General features: G+C 34.0%; 1 protein-coding gene across 3 annotated transcripts in view; it reads left to right on the forward strand.

The window, feature by feature from the left end:
* The first annotated feature begins 673 nt into the window (after positions 1–673).
* LOC149801487 (mediator of RNA polymerase II transcription subunit 27-A-like) overlaps positions 674–17,757 on the forward strand; it is a 33,720-nt gene continuing 16,636 nt past the window's right edge. For 2 of the 3 annotated variants that reach the window (XM_089955650.1, XM_089955651.1), the window contains exons 1-4: positions 674–861; positions 8,530–8,668; positions 12,509–12,645; positions 14,832–14,925. In XM_089955650.1, coding sequence (XP_089811776.1) covers positions 683–861; positions 8,530–8,668; positions 12,509–12,645; positions 14,832–14,925 — 549 coding nt within the window. In that variant the 5' untranslated portion in view covers positions 674–682. Of the gene's footprint in view, positions 862–3,376; positions 3,493–8,529; positions 8,669–12,508; positions 12,646–14,831; positions 14,926–17,757 lie in introns of those variants that run through there. The other variant, XM_089955653.1, reaches the window with a different exon arrangement.

Here is a 17,757-nt window from a genome sequence, read left to right on the forward strand (position 1 = left end):
AAAAATGGAATATGTTACATTAAAGAATATGTCCCCAAATGCTATTCTACCGTTAAACTCAAGGGCTTTATAACACGAAATTCACAGTGGAGATCATCTCACACCCTAATTTGTTGCTACCCTATATTGACGCAGTGTTAAAAACTATGGAAGAAGTATATTTCTGAAATAGTGAAAGTAAATGCTTAAGTGCGTCAAAACCGATGTGTCCAGGATATATATCGAAATCAGATCGTCATGAGTACATATATTTGAGTCTTAAACTTTTTAATCCCGTAAGTGCAAGATTTATCTTAAACCTATGTCCTTTTGAACATGGAATTGCCACACTTCAAAATGGTATCCGTTTTGTTGATTTTAATTGTCACCCTCCCCGCCTTCTCTTTTGTCCTCATATCGCCACTGATGTGCGAGTGTGTCTCACTGATTATGTTGATTCAGTGTACTTATCATTGTTTATATCAGGTCAGTAAAAAAACTCACCAGAGCTTATGCTGAATTGTAGTTTTGATCATTCCAACTGTATATCTTATCTGATCTAAATTATTATTAGTCTGCTACTGATACACTCACTGAACCGTACTCTGTGTTTAAAGATTAGATTTTATCTTGATTAGGAAGACACTTTACTTGCAATGGTATCGGCAAGGAGTGTTCTTTTAACTCAGAGTAAAAGGAAACAATGGCCGATAATCAGACTGATGCACTAATTGAAGCCATAAACTTTACACAAAAATTAAGAGCCAGTGTGACAAAAGTATTTGATAACTTAGCGGATGGATTTCAAGACTCTCAAGGAAACGAAAAAGCCTTGCTTAATGAATTTCAGAAATCCTTGCTTGCAGTGAATAATGACTTTAAGTACGAGCGCAGTATAATAGTAGCCTATTTTCGTAGCACGATATTTTCGTTACCCTACTGTCATATCTAGGAACTTTATTTTGTTGCAGTTGTCTGAAAATTAAACACATCAAAATAGCTGACGTCCATTTTTTTTGGGATGCTGAGAAAATTTTAGCAAAAGTTTATAATGGCAATGTATTTCATTTAACTATGTTGAGGGCTTTACAAATTTTATTAAAGTTAACTTGCCATGGCAAGCTGCCTGAAAAATGAACGTGTCCTTGGGAGATTTGAGCATGCTCCAAAATCTCGTTTTTCACTTTGTGAACTTTAGCCAGGGATTAGTCCTACATGTAAGACATAGCACATTTTGATTTTGTTGAGGTGCTATGTCTTACTACCCAAATAACGGCCTTGTATAGTGTGTGCCGATATCGTTGACATCGGAATGAGTAATCAAAGTTTCAGGAACATCTCACACATTTGGCAGCCTATATCGACATTTTTTCCACTAATTTGTTTGTAATTAATATACTTACTGTGCTGTCTTTATCCTGGTGGAATGAAAATATAACACTAGCAAATGGATGCATTTTCACGTTCCATTGACATACATTTGAATTTGTTGCAATGCGATGGTAGTCGAGGTATGCCGAAGTAAGTTCAAGTAGGTTGATGTTTGGGATATGTTTCTTAAACGAAACGAAACATTGCTTACAGTTCCAATAGGCATAATATATTTGTTATTCGTTTCGTTAAAAAATAATGTTTCAACTTTATCCGCTTTCAGCATTCTCAGCTTTCATCGCTTTCCAGCCCACTGAAAAGTAGGCCAAAGAAACTTGAAAACGGGTTCATTTCTTTTGTAAAAATTTGAATTTATTAGAGAAAAGGCATCATAGTAAGTAAAGTCTGACTAAAACAATATAACTTTACTTTGTAGAAAAGTGTCATTATTTTAATTGTCAGTTGTGTGAAATATTTCTGAAAATTTTACTTTTGTAATGATGTTAGTCGACATCAAAAACACACTACACAGCGCCATTAGTTAGACTGTAAGACCCTGACGCCCACAACATAAATATCAGCGTCGGGTCTTACAGATAGGACTAGCCAGGGATATGCTACTACAACATTATAATGACACATTTTGCTAACATATGCAACAACCTAGTTTATAGAACGTGATTTAATTAGCTATACGCAAGGTATTTTGAGAAATGCATTTTTAGGCCGTAACATTGGATTTATCATGGTCTCGTTATTACATATTTATATTTTTCCCCCACGTAAACCCGAGGATATTACTCTATGAGCAGTTAAAACATTACTCCAAAATTTAAGCACAATCTGAGTGAATAAAAAATGCAAAATGTGCATTGCTATCCACTGTTTAAATTTCATGGATATATGTTCCTAAACACTGATTAGCAAATTAAAAATAGAGTATACTTAATGACACTTTATTAAGATGGCAAAGGGTTAAGTCATATTTATAACAATGTAGGTTGGCACTGAAAATCGCCAAAATAGCAGTCCAGTTTGTAAGCTCATGATTAGTACTATTCAAATTGTGTATCTAGTGTTGAAAAGTTATGAATTTGCCATATGGTGTGCCAATTTTAGTCAAAAAGTTTATATAAATTTGCAGTGTAACATATTTTTGAGCCGTGAGAATGATGTCACTAATTACCTTTATTACTTTCATCTTGCTCGTAGTGGATCTTCCAGATTGAATTATATGCTTACCCACTTAATTAAAAACTCATTATCATGCAATGTGCATCAGCAAAATTTGTCAAAAATATCTTAAACAATAGTCAAATCATTGCTCTTTCTTGAAAAGTATGTGTAGAGCATGTATTTGGATGAATAAGAGGATAAAATGCAATCTAAATACTTGGTAGTGCCTTGACTACCTTAAAATGCATGCTAAAATTAAAATAATGCCAGATACACAAGATTTGCTTTTTTTTACTTAGCATAAAAACCAATAATTCCATGCAAGACATTATCACCTTAACACGGGGTATGCTGCAAAAAGAGACCAGTTCTGATCTATCTGGACCTAATGCTAATTTTCAGAAGCATATTAGAGTTATCTCCTCCTTGCTCACACATAGCTAATTTAATTCATGATGACTGAAATTTCTTGCATGTTTCTTAGCCTCAGACTGGCTGTGTTTCATTAAACAGGTTCATTAGATTCGTTTATGGGAATTTCGTCAAGTTTCCTTCTTAACCTTAATAAGTAACAGCTACATCAGCAATCATGAAAGCTGGACTTTTTGTAATGATATATATGTACTTAAAACAATGATTTGAGAACACTATTTTACCAGTTATTATCTAATCTCCTTCAAATCAAAACTTTGACAAGTTGACTTTTTAACAAGATTTGAGAACATATCTTTGTAACCATTTAATTATTTGCCAAACAGTAAATATATACAAAGTACAGCTCCTGTATTTTCAGAACCCCATGCAACATGGTGGTAGTGGAGAGAGAGTGGAGAGGATTAAGAAAAAAAACCTCCACCATCTCTGCACACGTCCTGAGGGAATAGTTTGTTGCAATTATCATATAAACAACAGATCCTTTGGGTGCAGAAGTTTTGGCACACTGATCATGCTTTTAATGAAATCTTGGTGGGTAATCATTAAAGATGAGTGTCTTTTTTTGTCAAAACAAATTTGACAAATTTAGAGTCAGCAAGCTCACAGACTGCTCAAGACTAAGATAATGCTTTTATAAAGTTGGTAAATCCCAGATTCATATGCATATTATGATTAAAATGTAACTGATAAGTTAAAACATAAATACTTATTCTTTATTTGTCAATAATTGCTTTAAACAGTAAATGTTAACATTATCATGTGTGAACAAGAAAATATGAGACTGACTTTGATTACAAGATGGAAATGACAGACTTTGACAACATATTGTGTGAAATAAAGGACTGATTGTTGAAAGACACTATGGTCAATTTTAATAGAAAAATACAGTAAACATAAAAGTAGTGTTATATATATATATATATATATATATATATATATATATATATATATATATATATATATATATATATATATATATATTATAATGGCTATAATGGCAAAGTGTCAGACTTGCAAAACATAAGGATTTACCAGCTGAACATGATCTTTTTCTTTATCTCTTTGACTCTTTGGACTTGCCTAAACATAATTTGAGCTTTGTTTCAGGAGTTGGGCTAGTGGAATTATAAAGTCCTGATGTTCTTTCTGTGGTTGGTTCAATGCAAAACATGAGAATTGGCATCTTTGACAAGCTAAAATGTGAAATAATTGAATTGTGTGTGATGATTACTTTTGTGTCAAGGCTTCCAACATGATATTTATAGAACAGTCAACAAATTGTGAAAATCAGTGGTTGTCCAAAGGAAAGTGATTTGAAAATCAGGTTGCCCAGCAGAATTTTTCTGGTTGTGGAGTAAATTACTGTATTTGCCCCCCACGATACTGTTATTAACAGTTTTCATTAACTTTGTCACCTGCATATCTATGATTAGTCCTAATTGCACAAAGTATGTTAGTTTATCAGTCCTGCAGTTAGAAAGTGTCACACAAGTTTACATACATATTTAATGTGTTTGAGATCAACAAACAGAAGAAAATCAAATGGTTTCATTTGTTTATAGTGTTGTTTTATTTGTCTGCTTGACAACTTGTGACCAGAAAATTATCCATGGTTTATATCTAATCTGAGTTTACATCATGCATGTTATCTTTAATCAGACACTATTAATCCTTTGTGTGATCTATCAGGGAGCTCAATACCCAGGACAAGTTCAAATTCAGTTCAGCCAAGCTCAGGTTTGCAAGATACTTGCTGCAGACAGGTCCAAAACTACTAAGAGAGAAAAGTTGTGTTCAGTTCATAATGCCTTAAGTTCCACAAGTTTTTATACTCAGCAGTCTTTGGCACTTCAGTGGTTGTTAGTGACATGTATTTTAGTCAGGTTTTATGGTCAGTAACATACGATGCTGCCTGTGTTTTAATGAACCAGAAGCCAGTCTCAACTCCTTCATAATTTTGGTTGCTATGGTTCATTTGGATTCATAATAGTCAGCATTCCACCAGCAGACTCAGTAATTATGGTTACGATGGATCTTTTGTGTCAAATAGCGTTGTACTGTACGCAACAATCAGACAGATATCGTTTTTTTTTAGAAACAGTTGTAGAGAGATTTGAAGCAGTTAATGGGTCAACCTCTTTTTAAAATTATAGGAATATAAAAGTCTTATTGAATGGGAAAATGCATATATATTGTTGTTAAGCATAAAATAAGATGATTGTACACTCTCATTAGATTAGGAGAACATCTATGAATGTTGTTGCAGACAAATTTCATTTGGGCATGTTGATTGTGTGGAAATTGAAGATAAATTCCATCTTTAATAAATTGCCAAACAGACTCAGAAATTAAGATTTAAATTTATTCCAAGTTATTATTACAAATAGCCATCTTGTGAGATATTTTGAAATTTACTCTTTAATAAATCTGATAAGGTACTCAGAAAAGCAGCATAGTCTGCTGGTATGTATTTTACCCCAAGGATAAGAAACATTACAAATTGTGTAATTATGTATATTCTGTCATATGTATGTAATTATATGGCTTATTACCATGATGACTTTAAATACTCCCGTGCTTCCACCCCATTTTTAAATTTTCTTCATTGAATTATCTTGTATATGGGTCAGTGGCCTGAAACAAAATAATAGCAAAAGTTCTTCCCACTGAATAGCAAAAACTATACCAAACATACCTTGATATCCAGATTTTTATGTCATGTTTTTTTGTTTGTTTGAAAGATCATTTACACAGTCTTATATTTACAAACTCCATAGAATGAGCAGGGCCTATTACATAAACTAGTTACCAGTATGTTTCAAGAGCCATCTGTCTCAATTATGTCATTTAATTAATACTATGTCAGGATGGAATTTAATTAATACTATGAGTGTATGTCATTTAATTGATACTATGACAGGGTCCATTTTTCCTCTATTGGCATGGTGTTTTCCTCAGGGTACTCTGGTTTCCTTCACCCCATAAAGACAGCCTCTCATTGCTTCCTGACTTAGTGTTGGCATATACACTAGGTCATATAAGGTCATATATATGGAAATCTCTGCACACTTTGAATGTATAATTAGGGTTAGGGAGTTTTGGGTTGGTCACTGTACATCATTAGTTGAGGGTACTTTGAGAAAGTGATGGAGGGATCAACAAGACATTCTAACAGATTACATGACAATACGTCTTAAAACTTTAAACATCAATTCATACATAATTGTCATGGAATTATATAAATCCTTTTATTTATTAAATACGTGTACTTGGGTTTTGCTTTTTGTGTACAACGATACCTGAGGGTGATTTATTGAAATATTTTACATTATTTCAAAATAGTGAGTTTGGTTCATCCTATGCCACATGTGCGAACTGTTTTTGATGTGAAAAACTGAATGCTTCCAGCTCACAGACAATGTATGACAACTTCATCTGTGTATAAATGACTCACTGTAAGATTAGATCTTCGCATTACAGAACATCTTGTCAGTGAGTGGTATACTTTAAGGACTTGTACATCTTCAGCTGTAAAGGTATGTGAATTATTAATTTCTTGTGAATAAGTTATAACTATTGTACTACCACATTTATTTTTGTATGTTTGCTATGTAGCTTCAGTTTACTTAGTGTAATGCAAATATTTTCTATTCTTGTTTATGTCTTAGCAAGGGATTTATATTAGCAATATAAAGCTGCATTTTAAAGAAATGTTTAGTACCATAGGATTCTTGTCGGGCATGGTTAGGTTTACTTCTGAACCTGTTTGTTGTTTTGTAATTATTGTGCTGATAATGTAATCTGTATAACTTACCATATATAAAGTCATTATGTTTTATCATATATGCCCGTGTCATGCGTAGTTCATGGTGTTAGGTGTATTTTCAGCTGACCCAAGTTACTGGAGCAATCCAAGTTATTGGAGTGACCGGAGTCGACGTGGTGTAAGCTGCAGAGCTAACCACAGAAGTCGACCATAGCAGCTGTGAAGCTGAACCATAGCAGCCATAGAGCTGAATAAACAGTGTTGCTGACTGAGTAGCAGGTGATTGGGCATTGCTGACCAAGTTTGGTGGGTGCTGACTGCTTGATTGACCAACCTGGAATACTAACAGCTTGATTGGCCAGTGTGACTAGTAGCTAAGTGTGCTGGTGACAGAGTGTGTAATTCCATACATGTAATCTTTTAGCCATGGGCTAATGTTTGGGGTTTGTAAAACCCAATATGTTTTTGGGACTGTAAAGATAATTTGTATATCTGTCCCTTTTGTTTACATAATTTCACTATTTGAGTGATTACATTTTACTATATGAGTAAAATACTACATTTGTTTTACTATTTGAGTAAAACACATCAATCTTTTTATTGTGAAATCACTGTGAATCATTCACCCCTTGTCCTTGTACCGTGTAAGGTCATTTATTTGTATTTTCATTATTAAGTCTGTGCATTTTATGTTAATTGATCCAATATTTGGATCATATACACGCACATATTAATTATAATTAATTGCTCATTCAAGTCGTTTGTTATTAAACACTGTATTTGTATCACCATCAAAAGTGTTCTGTTGTAAATCCGAAATCCCACTTGGTTATCTTGTTACAATGATCCAACAGTTTCAAAATTTTATTAAGAGAGCCAGTGGGTTTTCAAATCATTGAGAATCAATATGTTTCAATTGTTATGTATATTTAATTTGTATTATTTGTTGGCTTTTCTTAATTAATATTTGTTATGTACATCTGTATTTTGTAGTTGACCTTGTCCAAATCAAGTTAATGGTTACCTAACAATAACATTTATTTTGTAAACAACATAATACATAGCTAATATACTCAGATCATTACCTAATGGAGGTAAATATTTTTATTTGAATCTGAGTCTAGGACATCAGCTCTGCACTTGGAAGTTCCTAAACTTGTTGACAACTTTGAATATTTTATAAATAAAATTGACCTACATCATGACTCAGTTATTGTGTCTTAGCTTTTTATATACTGGTAATGTTGTTTACTTGAAAAATTACTCATTCGTGCCTGAATATCTGAAGCAAAATCATTCTTATAGTTGTTTTTAATTTGGGTGGATGTTGTTTATTCAGATTATTAATTAACTGGAATTACAAAGTGCTCAATAATATTCTTTTACAAAAATAGTAATTTGGAATGATAGTAAATTCAGACAATTGCATTTGGATTATATTATTGTAATAGATTAAAAGACATTAGCACATCACCACACTCTAGGCTATTGGCACATTTGCATGTTCAATAATAGAGGCACATCAACACATTCAGTATAGGAATTTATTTAGAATATTACTTGATTTCAGTTAGAACTTAATACATTTGGACTTGTGATAAAACTTTTAAGACTGTTTGGGGTTTAATTCACAATACTTTATGTTCTTTTTAAAATTTTCAATTTGTATTCCTGGGAAATAACTTATTTGTTGAATTTTTACAAAACTTGTTTTTTGTGTGCTTTTTCTGTCACTTAGTATATGACCATAGAATCATAACACAATGCACAATCATGTCCAGGTACTCTCTTTATCTTTGCAGTGAGCTTGAAAAAGTTGGGAACAGTTTGTATCCCTTGAGTATCAACAGTCCAAACAGTGTTCACTTAAGCATAGACCCTGCCACAGACAAAACCCCACTGTATTCCCAGCTCATACAGTCCTACAAATGGTCTAACAAGGTATAACCTAGTTTAAAAAAAGTTCTTCATGCTGTAAGTCATGGAATGATCCTTTGTTTCTATGAACCATGCTGTTGGGGATGCTGTTGGGGATTCCCAAATGTAATGGTCACTTACTTTAAATTCTCCTGACACATTCTTAAGTTCTTAGAGGCTGATGACCTCATTATGGCAAAGAACTAAAGATATGTCTGAACAGCTATTCATATTGCATTGAAAAATGTTTAATTTTAGACAAATGGTAATATTCTTGTCCAGGCCTAGAAGATTAACATTATTCAGAAGGACTAGTAGATTGAAAAATGTACCAGTCCTGCTAAATCTTCAAGGGGTCCTTCCCACAAAACAAAATGTCAGACACATAACCAGAATATCAACACTTTTATTTCTTATATTACAGCATCATCCTTACATTACACCATCATTCATGATCCAGAAGTATAAATCTCACTTTGGAAATCCACCAAACAGCTTGAAAATATTCAGGTTCACAAGAAAAACTATAACAGGTTATCCGGAAATTATCTGCCAAATAAGATGACAGGGTAAACAAAATATGTTTACCCTACATCATCAAAAAACAACCAAACAAATAATTTTAATAAGAGAAAATGACAAAAACCTCATTCACCCAGTTCATTACTTATTGCATCTCCACAGACAAATGATTACAGGTTGTATGTATCTTGCTTTAGTGACTGCAGTGTGTAAGAAAATCTTGTTATGATAGTATTGGTATTATGTGGGTTTTCACAACAGATACACAAACAGTGTGAATTTTTGAATGGAATATGTGTCACCATAATTTCTAATTCTTTATAGGTAGGATGGTTGATCATAATAGAGATTTTGATTACTGTGGCACTAAATTGGTGGTTTGGGTACTACATAAATCTGGTTTATGGTCTTTGCGACACAGCCTTGCTTCATAACTTCATTAAAAAAACCCACTTTATTGACAGATATTTCTGGCACAGTAATATGTTTTCAGTCATTAAAAAGCCCCATTACCTAGCTCCCTTCCCATTTTTTAATTTCCAGTGGAATGGCATTTTCCATCCACAGATCTTCCCAAATTCATAAGGTTTGCATACAGGGACACTGTCAATCAGTTAATGGTACCCATTTTTTAAATCTATTTATCAGTCCCAGCACTTCATGAGAATAGTGGACAAATTTTGCCACATGACTAAACTGCCTCTACATATGTGATGTCAAACTACATGGTCAACATTGTACAAAAGCACCTGTCAGTTGTCACCCATGGGGATGCAGGTTACTTTACTTTGCTAGATTTGCAAGAGTGAACATTTTATATCTAAACTATTTCCTTGCATAATCCATGTGCTAACCATAGCCCATATCTCACACATGTCGATGCATAATTGATGTGCTAACTCTAGCTCATTTCTCACATGTGTCCATGTATAATCTGGGTGCTAACCCAAGGCCATATCTCACAAACGTCCATGCATAATCAATCCATTAATCCTAGTCCATATTTCACACATGTCCATGTATAATCCATGTGGTAATCCTAGTCCATATCTCACACATGTCCACAATCCATGTGCTAACCCTAGTCCATATCTCACACATGTGCATTCTTAATCTATGTGCTAATCCTAGCCCATATCTCACATGAGACTTAATGCTTCTTTACATATGTTAGGATACTGAGGACAGGACCAACTCCTTAGCAGGAAGATGTAACTTTCTCCTTTTCTTACCTGGTCAGTGACAAAACCACATTTTTGAGTAACATGTTTCTTAAATAATAAATGCACAATTATAATGCAGGCACATCCTCTTAAGCTTCTGCACTGTTATATCCCTGGAAGAGCATGTACATCCACTCCAGTGGTAATGTATTGGGTTGGGGTCAGTTCCTCTTTTGAAAGATAGACCACTCTTATCCAGCTTCCACCCAAGCATAGAGACAACTTTTGAGGACTTTTTTGCTCAGACAAACTTGGGAGGGCTGGATTTGTGAGATAATGGATTCAGTCCTAATACGTGCATATTATGATTTATGCAAATATTATGGAAGAAACATTTTTATCCCCCCCCCATGATTTTTTTTATTTTTGAAAAGGATTATATATATATATATATATATATATATATATATATATATATAGTTTATAAGTATATATATACTCTGTATTTTTTCATTGGTCACCTATAATTAGTGCTCAGTTGTACTGCATCAAAAATAATAAACTTTTCTTTGTGGTGCTGCTTGGTAATACATCATTGGTTAAATATATCATGCTGTACTGTGCAATTGTTTGACCTTATATTTTAATCTACTTAGTTGACAGAGGTGCTAGTCACTGATTCTGTTGATATGGAGTGAGTGATTTCTGTAGCTGACACATTTACAAGTCTATCACCTGAACTAATTACAAAACTTGATGCTACTGTTTTTACTGATCTGTGTTACGAAATCCATTGGCTGTCCAACTTTGTTCTTGTTTTCAACATTCATCAGGAAGCATGGAGTGTTTTGTAACATTCAGAACATGAAATTACTTGAAGATCCCTTAATACTTAACCATACGTACAGATCATTGTGAAATACAGACTGTACATCGCCCTTAAGGCAAACTGAAGGCATACAGTTAGACCATACATGCAGATTGTGGTGAAATACAAAAGTTTGATATCAACCTTAAGGCAAACTGAAGGCATACAATTGGACCATATATAGGTTGTGGTGAAATACAGACTGTATATTGCCTGTATATCAACCTTAAGACAAACTGAAGGCATACAGTCAGATATTATAAGAGCAGAGGTGTTCACCACAGTTATTAAAAATTCCACAACTGGATATGAATGACATGTGGAATTGTTGGAAATCTAGTTAGTTTTGAGCCCTTCTACAACAGAATGTGAACATGGGTTAAGTCTCATGAACAACATCACAAGTATAAGGCACCAACCATTTAAATTTGTGAAAGGCGGTGGGTGTTTCAAAATAATAGTAAAATATAAATAACCTTTTTGGGTAAGTGCATCTTAAGTAAGGCAATTTTTTTTAAAGCCTGTGTCTGAAAATATTTATTTGAACACTGATATACATTTGAGCATAGAAATCTGATTCATGTATTGACTAATGATGTTACATTTAGCTTAGATAATTAGAGACATGTATTGAGTAATTATGTTACATCTAGCATGGAGAAAGAGACACATGTATTGACTAATGATCTTACATCTAGCATAGATAATTAGATACATGTATTGACCAATGATGGTACATCTAGCTTAGATAATTAGATACATGTATTGAGTAATAATGTTACATCTTGCTGGATAATTAGATAACATGTATTGACTAATGTTAAACCTAGCTTATCTAATTAGATACATTATTAACTAATAATGTTACATCTAGTGTATCAAATTAGATGTATTGACTATTGATGTTACATCTAGGTTAGATAATTAGATACAAGTATTGACTAATGATGCTACATCTAGCGTAGATAATTAGATACATGTATTGACTATTGATTTTACATCTAGGTTAGATAATTATATACAAGTATTGACTAATGATGCTGCATCTAGCATAGATAATTAGAGACATGTATTGACTAATGATGGTACATCTAGCATAGTTAATTAGATACATGTATTGACTAATGATGGTACATTTAGCATAGATAATTAGGTACATGTATTGACTAATGATGCTACATCTAGCATAGATAATTAGATACATGTATTGGCTAATGATGGTACATCTAGCTTAGATAATTAGATAACATGTATTGACTAACGATGTTGCATATAGCTTTGATAATTAGATAAGTGTATTCATTATTGTAGGCTCATGAATTGGCAGGTTATGTCATTGGACCACTAGACCAGAATGCAAAGCTGAAACGGAGCATGCTGATTGGCTCAACATTGCAGGCAAAGAAACTCCGCAGGGTTCCACCTAGTGGTCATGCTGCAAACACAGCGTATGTATAAAATATAGAACACTGCTGAAAACAGATCTACTCTTATTGTTTGATGTTCATTAGGTTTCAAAAAACAAACTGGAAAAAGGAATAGAGTAAAATGTTTATATTTAAATTTGGTTAGGTAATACACAACCAACCAGTACATAATTCATTAGCAGTTAAGAAAACCATCCCAACTGTCTTTGCTATGGAAAGCACATAACATCATTACTTTTACCTGGAGCTTGTAGTACAATCTTGATTCCAATATCTGTATGCTGGCATTATTTATTCACAAAATGCAAATGGTACAATCTCCTGTATCCTCAGTGAGGCTAATCTCCATTATCTTCGATAAGGTCAGATCTCAAGTATCCTTAGGAAGGTTAAATCTCCAGTATCCTCAGTAATGTTAAATCTCCAGCATCCTCAATAAGGTAAAATCTTCAGTATCCTCAGTAAGGTCAAATCTCCATATCCTCAATAAAGTAAAATCTTCAGTATCCTCGATAAGGTCAAATCTCCAGTATCTCAGTAAGGTTAAATCTCCAGTACCCTCAGTAAGGTTAAATCTCCAGTGTCCTCAGTAAGGTCAGATCTCCAGTATCCTCAATAAGGTAAAATCTCCAGTATCCTCAGTAAGGTGAAACATTCAGTATCCTCAATATGGTCACATCCCCAGTATCCTCAGTATGACAAATCCTCAACTAGGTCAGATCTCCACTATCCATTGTAAGGTGAAATCTCCTTTATCCTCCTTAAGGTCAGCTCTCCACTATCTTCAGTAAAAGTATATATTTATGTCACATTGATGCTGACAGCACACAATATTTTTTATGTCCACTCAGTTGCAAACTTTTAAACTTGAAATCTTGTCTTATTCTCCTTCCCTAAATCTATCATCATTACGGATCATTGCCACCTCACCTCTGTCTGAGTGGGTTCAAGTCTCAGGTTCTGTCAATGTCAGTATGTGAGAAAGCTTGCCAGTGGCTTCTCATGGGTTGGTGGTTATTTCCAGGGTTTTTCTGGGTTCTTTCTCCACCATTGTTACTGTCTGCCATGTATAGCCTATCTTCTGCTGAAAAATGGTGTTAAACCCTACAACAACCACCTTCCCAACATACATATTTGATTTGGAATTAGCTCAGTATATACAAATGATTATTTAACTTAGAGATTGAGAGTGTGATGGATGATAAACTTAAGGTTTTAAAATGACTATTTAAGCAACAAACTGACTTGTTGTATAAAATGAAGAAGAAAAAAAAGCAGTTTGTAATTCCAAACTATAACACTGAAAGTTTTAAAGTGATTTTGTCTTATCTTGCACTGCAAGTTGACAGAACAGGTTGAAGAAATAGACTTGAAACAAGATTAACTGCATTGGCTTGCATCAGTAAACTTAAGACTGATCGAAGTAAACAATTTTATTTACTGTCTGTGTTTGAAGCACTAAGATTCACAATTTTGGTGCAAATGTCACAATATCAATAATTTTATGTTGAAATGTCCTTTGCACAATTTTCATCTTTCATGCCATAATTTTTCTGTTATGTAGACTTTGTAAGTTCTGATGTGTTCAACGAGGATTTTCTCATTTGTCAATGAAATATCTAGCACCCATGATTTTTCAGAATTGTTCAGTCACTAAGGCACTGAATGGATTTCTTCTCAGTGCTGTAGATGTTGCATGCAAGTGTCAGGTTGATCAGTTTGTACAATTGAATAAATGTCATTAACAAAGTGTAAAATCAGATTACGAAATTTCATATAACATTTTTTAAAAACAAGGAGATCGTAGTTTTGAAACACTGTTGGGGAGGCTCATGAAACATTTCTGATCCTGGGAGAATTCTCCCCCCACTTGTGTGGTTTACATATAAGTTTCTTGGCTCCTTTATTTTCCTTCTTTTTTTAAAACAAGAAACACAAATTAGTTACAATTCCAACTTTATATAATTCAAGGAAAGACATCAATATGTCCACAATTCATACTTTCATTGTTTTGAAATTTTAATAATGAGTACCAGTACATTTTTGAAAATTTGATAATGAATGTCAGTATGTTTTATAAAATTTTATTATGAATACGGGTATGTTAATTCCTTTTTGATTTTTCTTCTGTATATTTTCCATGGTGTCTAAAATGAATATTTGATTCTTGGTAAATTGTTTTATTCACTCTACTGGTTTTATTTCAGGTATGTAGATAACATTGTGACTAGGTTGGACCAAAAGATGCCAGATATTTCTATTTCAATCACCAGACCACTGGGTAGCAGTGCAATACTCCAGGTAAAAAGACATGTCCAATCTGTTTTTCCATGACATGTCCAATCTGTTTTTCCATAACATGTCAGATCTTCTCTTGAATAACATAGATCTGCTTTTGCATAACATCAAATCTGCTCTTGACTAAATTGTCCAATCTGCTTTTGCCTAACTTGTCTGATCTGTTTTTGCATAACAGATCTTCTCTTGACTAACATAGATCTGTTTTTGCATAACATCAGATCTGCTCTTGACTAACATGTCCAATCTGTTTTTCCATGACATGTCCAATCTGTATTTCCATAACATGTCAGATCTTCTCTTGAATAACATAGATCTGCTTTTGCATAACATCAAATCTGCTCTTGACTAAATTGTCCAATCTGCTTTTGCCTAACTTGTCTGATCTGTTTTTTGCATAACAGATCTTCTCTTGACTAACATAGATCTGTTTTTGCATAAAATGTCAGATCTGCTCTTGACTAACATGTCCAATCTGTTTTTGCATAAATTGTCAGATCTGCTCTTGACTAACATGTCAGATTTGCTTTTGCTTAACATGTCAGATAGCTAACTTCTGCTTTACCTCTCTGAACAGAAATATTTACCTGGCATAATCATAAAAGGCTACCATTTTACAATCTCCTGACGAATTATCATGGAAGAGAAGATATATGACAGAACTGATCTGCTGTCGAACTTTGATTTTACATGCCCAAAGGAATTGTCTTTGTGCCCAAAGTGGAATCTATCATGAGTTCTAACCTACCTGGCTGAATAGAGTACTGTTTGAACTGCTCATGAAAACTTCAATTGTTCACCTTTTGCACAAGACCTCCTTCAGAATCAGACTTGCTACAGCAAGCAGAATCAACAAAATACAGGCTTTGTCAGTTGACCTGGACTACTTCCATCAGGATGGGTCAGTATCACTCATGATGGCCTGGCCTAGTCTTCATTGCCATTAACAGGCTCCCACTTATGGGCAGTCAGTCTTTGAAGTTAAACTGTTTTCTAGACCTTCAGCTCAAGGTCATCAACAGGATCCAGTGGTAGCTTTGAAGGGTAACTGAAAATAACAAAGATGATGCAAAGAGAGAGATCCTGTCTGTTAGAATGAGGGATATCTCAGTGTAGGGAATATTTTCTTAGATAAGATGGGTCATCCATACAGAGAATTAATACAAAATCTAATAAACTTGTTTCACATTTTGGTTTATGAAGTTAGGTCAGTCAAAGCAAATATTTGCATTTGAGTGAAAGTTGCCTAGATGACATTATACAAACCATGAGGTGGAGGTCAGAGTCAACTTTCTTCAGCATCTACCTTCTAGATCTTTCATCCTAGACGTTAGATCCAGTGGGACCTACCACTGCAATGAAAAACATTACCTTCCCAGCTCATTCAGCAGATTCTTAAGAATGCAGCTTGATGACAAATGCTGGATTTGCAGGAGAAAAACATTTTCATTTTTCATGAAGTCATGTCTCAGCATATGGAGTTGATGTTCTGGCTAAGCTCTAAATCTATAAGCTTGCCTTGCGTACTTTAAGAGACTGGAGATTGCCTCTCTAGGGTATCTAGGGTAGCAGATGTAACTCCCTTCATTTCTCACCTATTCTCCTAACATACTTGGTTTTGGTTTGGTGTTTTATGGCACAGCAACATTTATAGGTCATTTAGCACCAAGGCAGTTGGAGTAAAGTGTTGTGCCCAAGGACACAACTGTAGTAGCTAGCCTAGGATGGTCTGATGGTAGTATTCCAACCTGCACCCTTTTGGTCCTGAGTCCACCACACTAACAACTGAGCCACCTTGGTTCCCTCTCCTAAGGTGTTATAATTGTGTAACATTTGAAGAAGAAACCAAATTTTGGAGTAAAATATGTTTCTTTGATACTACTTACCTAATCATAATAGTGATACACCCTCCCACGATCCAAGCAGTTACATGCTACTAAGAGAGCATGTACTCAGCTTCAGTAGTAACTGGTGTATTCATGGAATTTGGTGCCAACCAATTTTCCAAGAGGAGATCACTCTAACTGCCATCTATTTGGGCAAACAGGTTTTAGCTTTCATGGCAAAAATTTTAACCTGTGATTGCTGGTATTTTGAGGTAGTGGGAGTGTACCCAAGGTATTTTGATCTGTAAGTCATATCAAAGAAACATATTTTACTTTGGTTTCTTTACAAATATAATTTAAAGATTAATGGGCAAGCAAACTCTTAAATTATTTTGAAATTTACATTTGAAGTTTGAAGAAAGACTGGAATCATAAAAATGAGACAAACTTAGCAGCACACCAGAATGTAATAAGATCTTGGATAAGAATTTAAAAGTTTGGATAAGTCATACATTTTTGTTTAGTATATTACTGACTAAAGAATTTAAATATCTTTAGTTCTAAACACTTTGTGCCCACATCTTCACATTCTTTTTAATTAGGTTTAAATATCGATTTTACAAAAGCACTGAATTGTGTAAATCTTTTTTAAAACAATTCTTCATCATTGCTTACACCAGGTCTTTTAGCAAATCTTGGAGGATGTTTCTTATTTTATTTATTATTTACATGAAATTTAATTGAATATGATTGCTGTATTCTTGAGATCATTTAGATGTCATTTTTTTGTTTTTTTTAAGCAAGCATGTGGAAGTGAATGGGAGCTAGTGTAGTACAGTACTGCAACATTGGCATGCTCATATATAAAACAATATTCATATGCACAGCCTCACTGCATGTCAGTAGCTATTTTCTCTTAGGACCTAGGCAACAGTTTTGTGTGGGTTTTGTTACATGTACCCTCAGGGGAGGGGGATCAAGTAGGACTAGTACCATATCCTCACAAAAT

The sequence above is a fragment of the Sinohyriopsis cumingii genome, chromosome 4 (assembly GCF_028554795.1).
Source record: "Sinohyriopsis cumingii isolate HCF-2022 chromosome 4, ASM2855479v2, whole genome shotgun sequence".
Lineage (NCBI taxonomy): Eukaryota > Metazoa > Mollusca > Bivalvia > Unionida > Unionidae > Sinohyriopsis > Sinohyriopsis cumingii.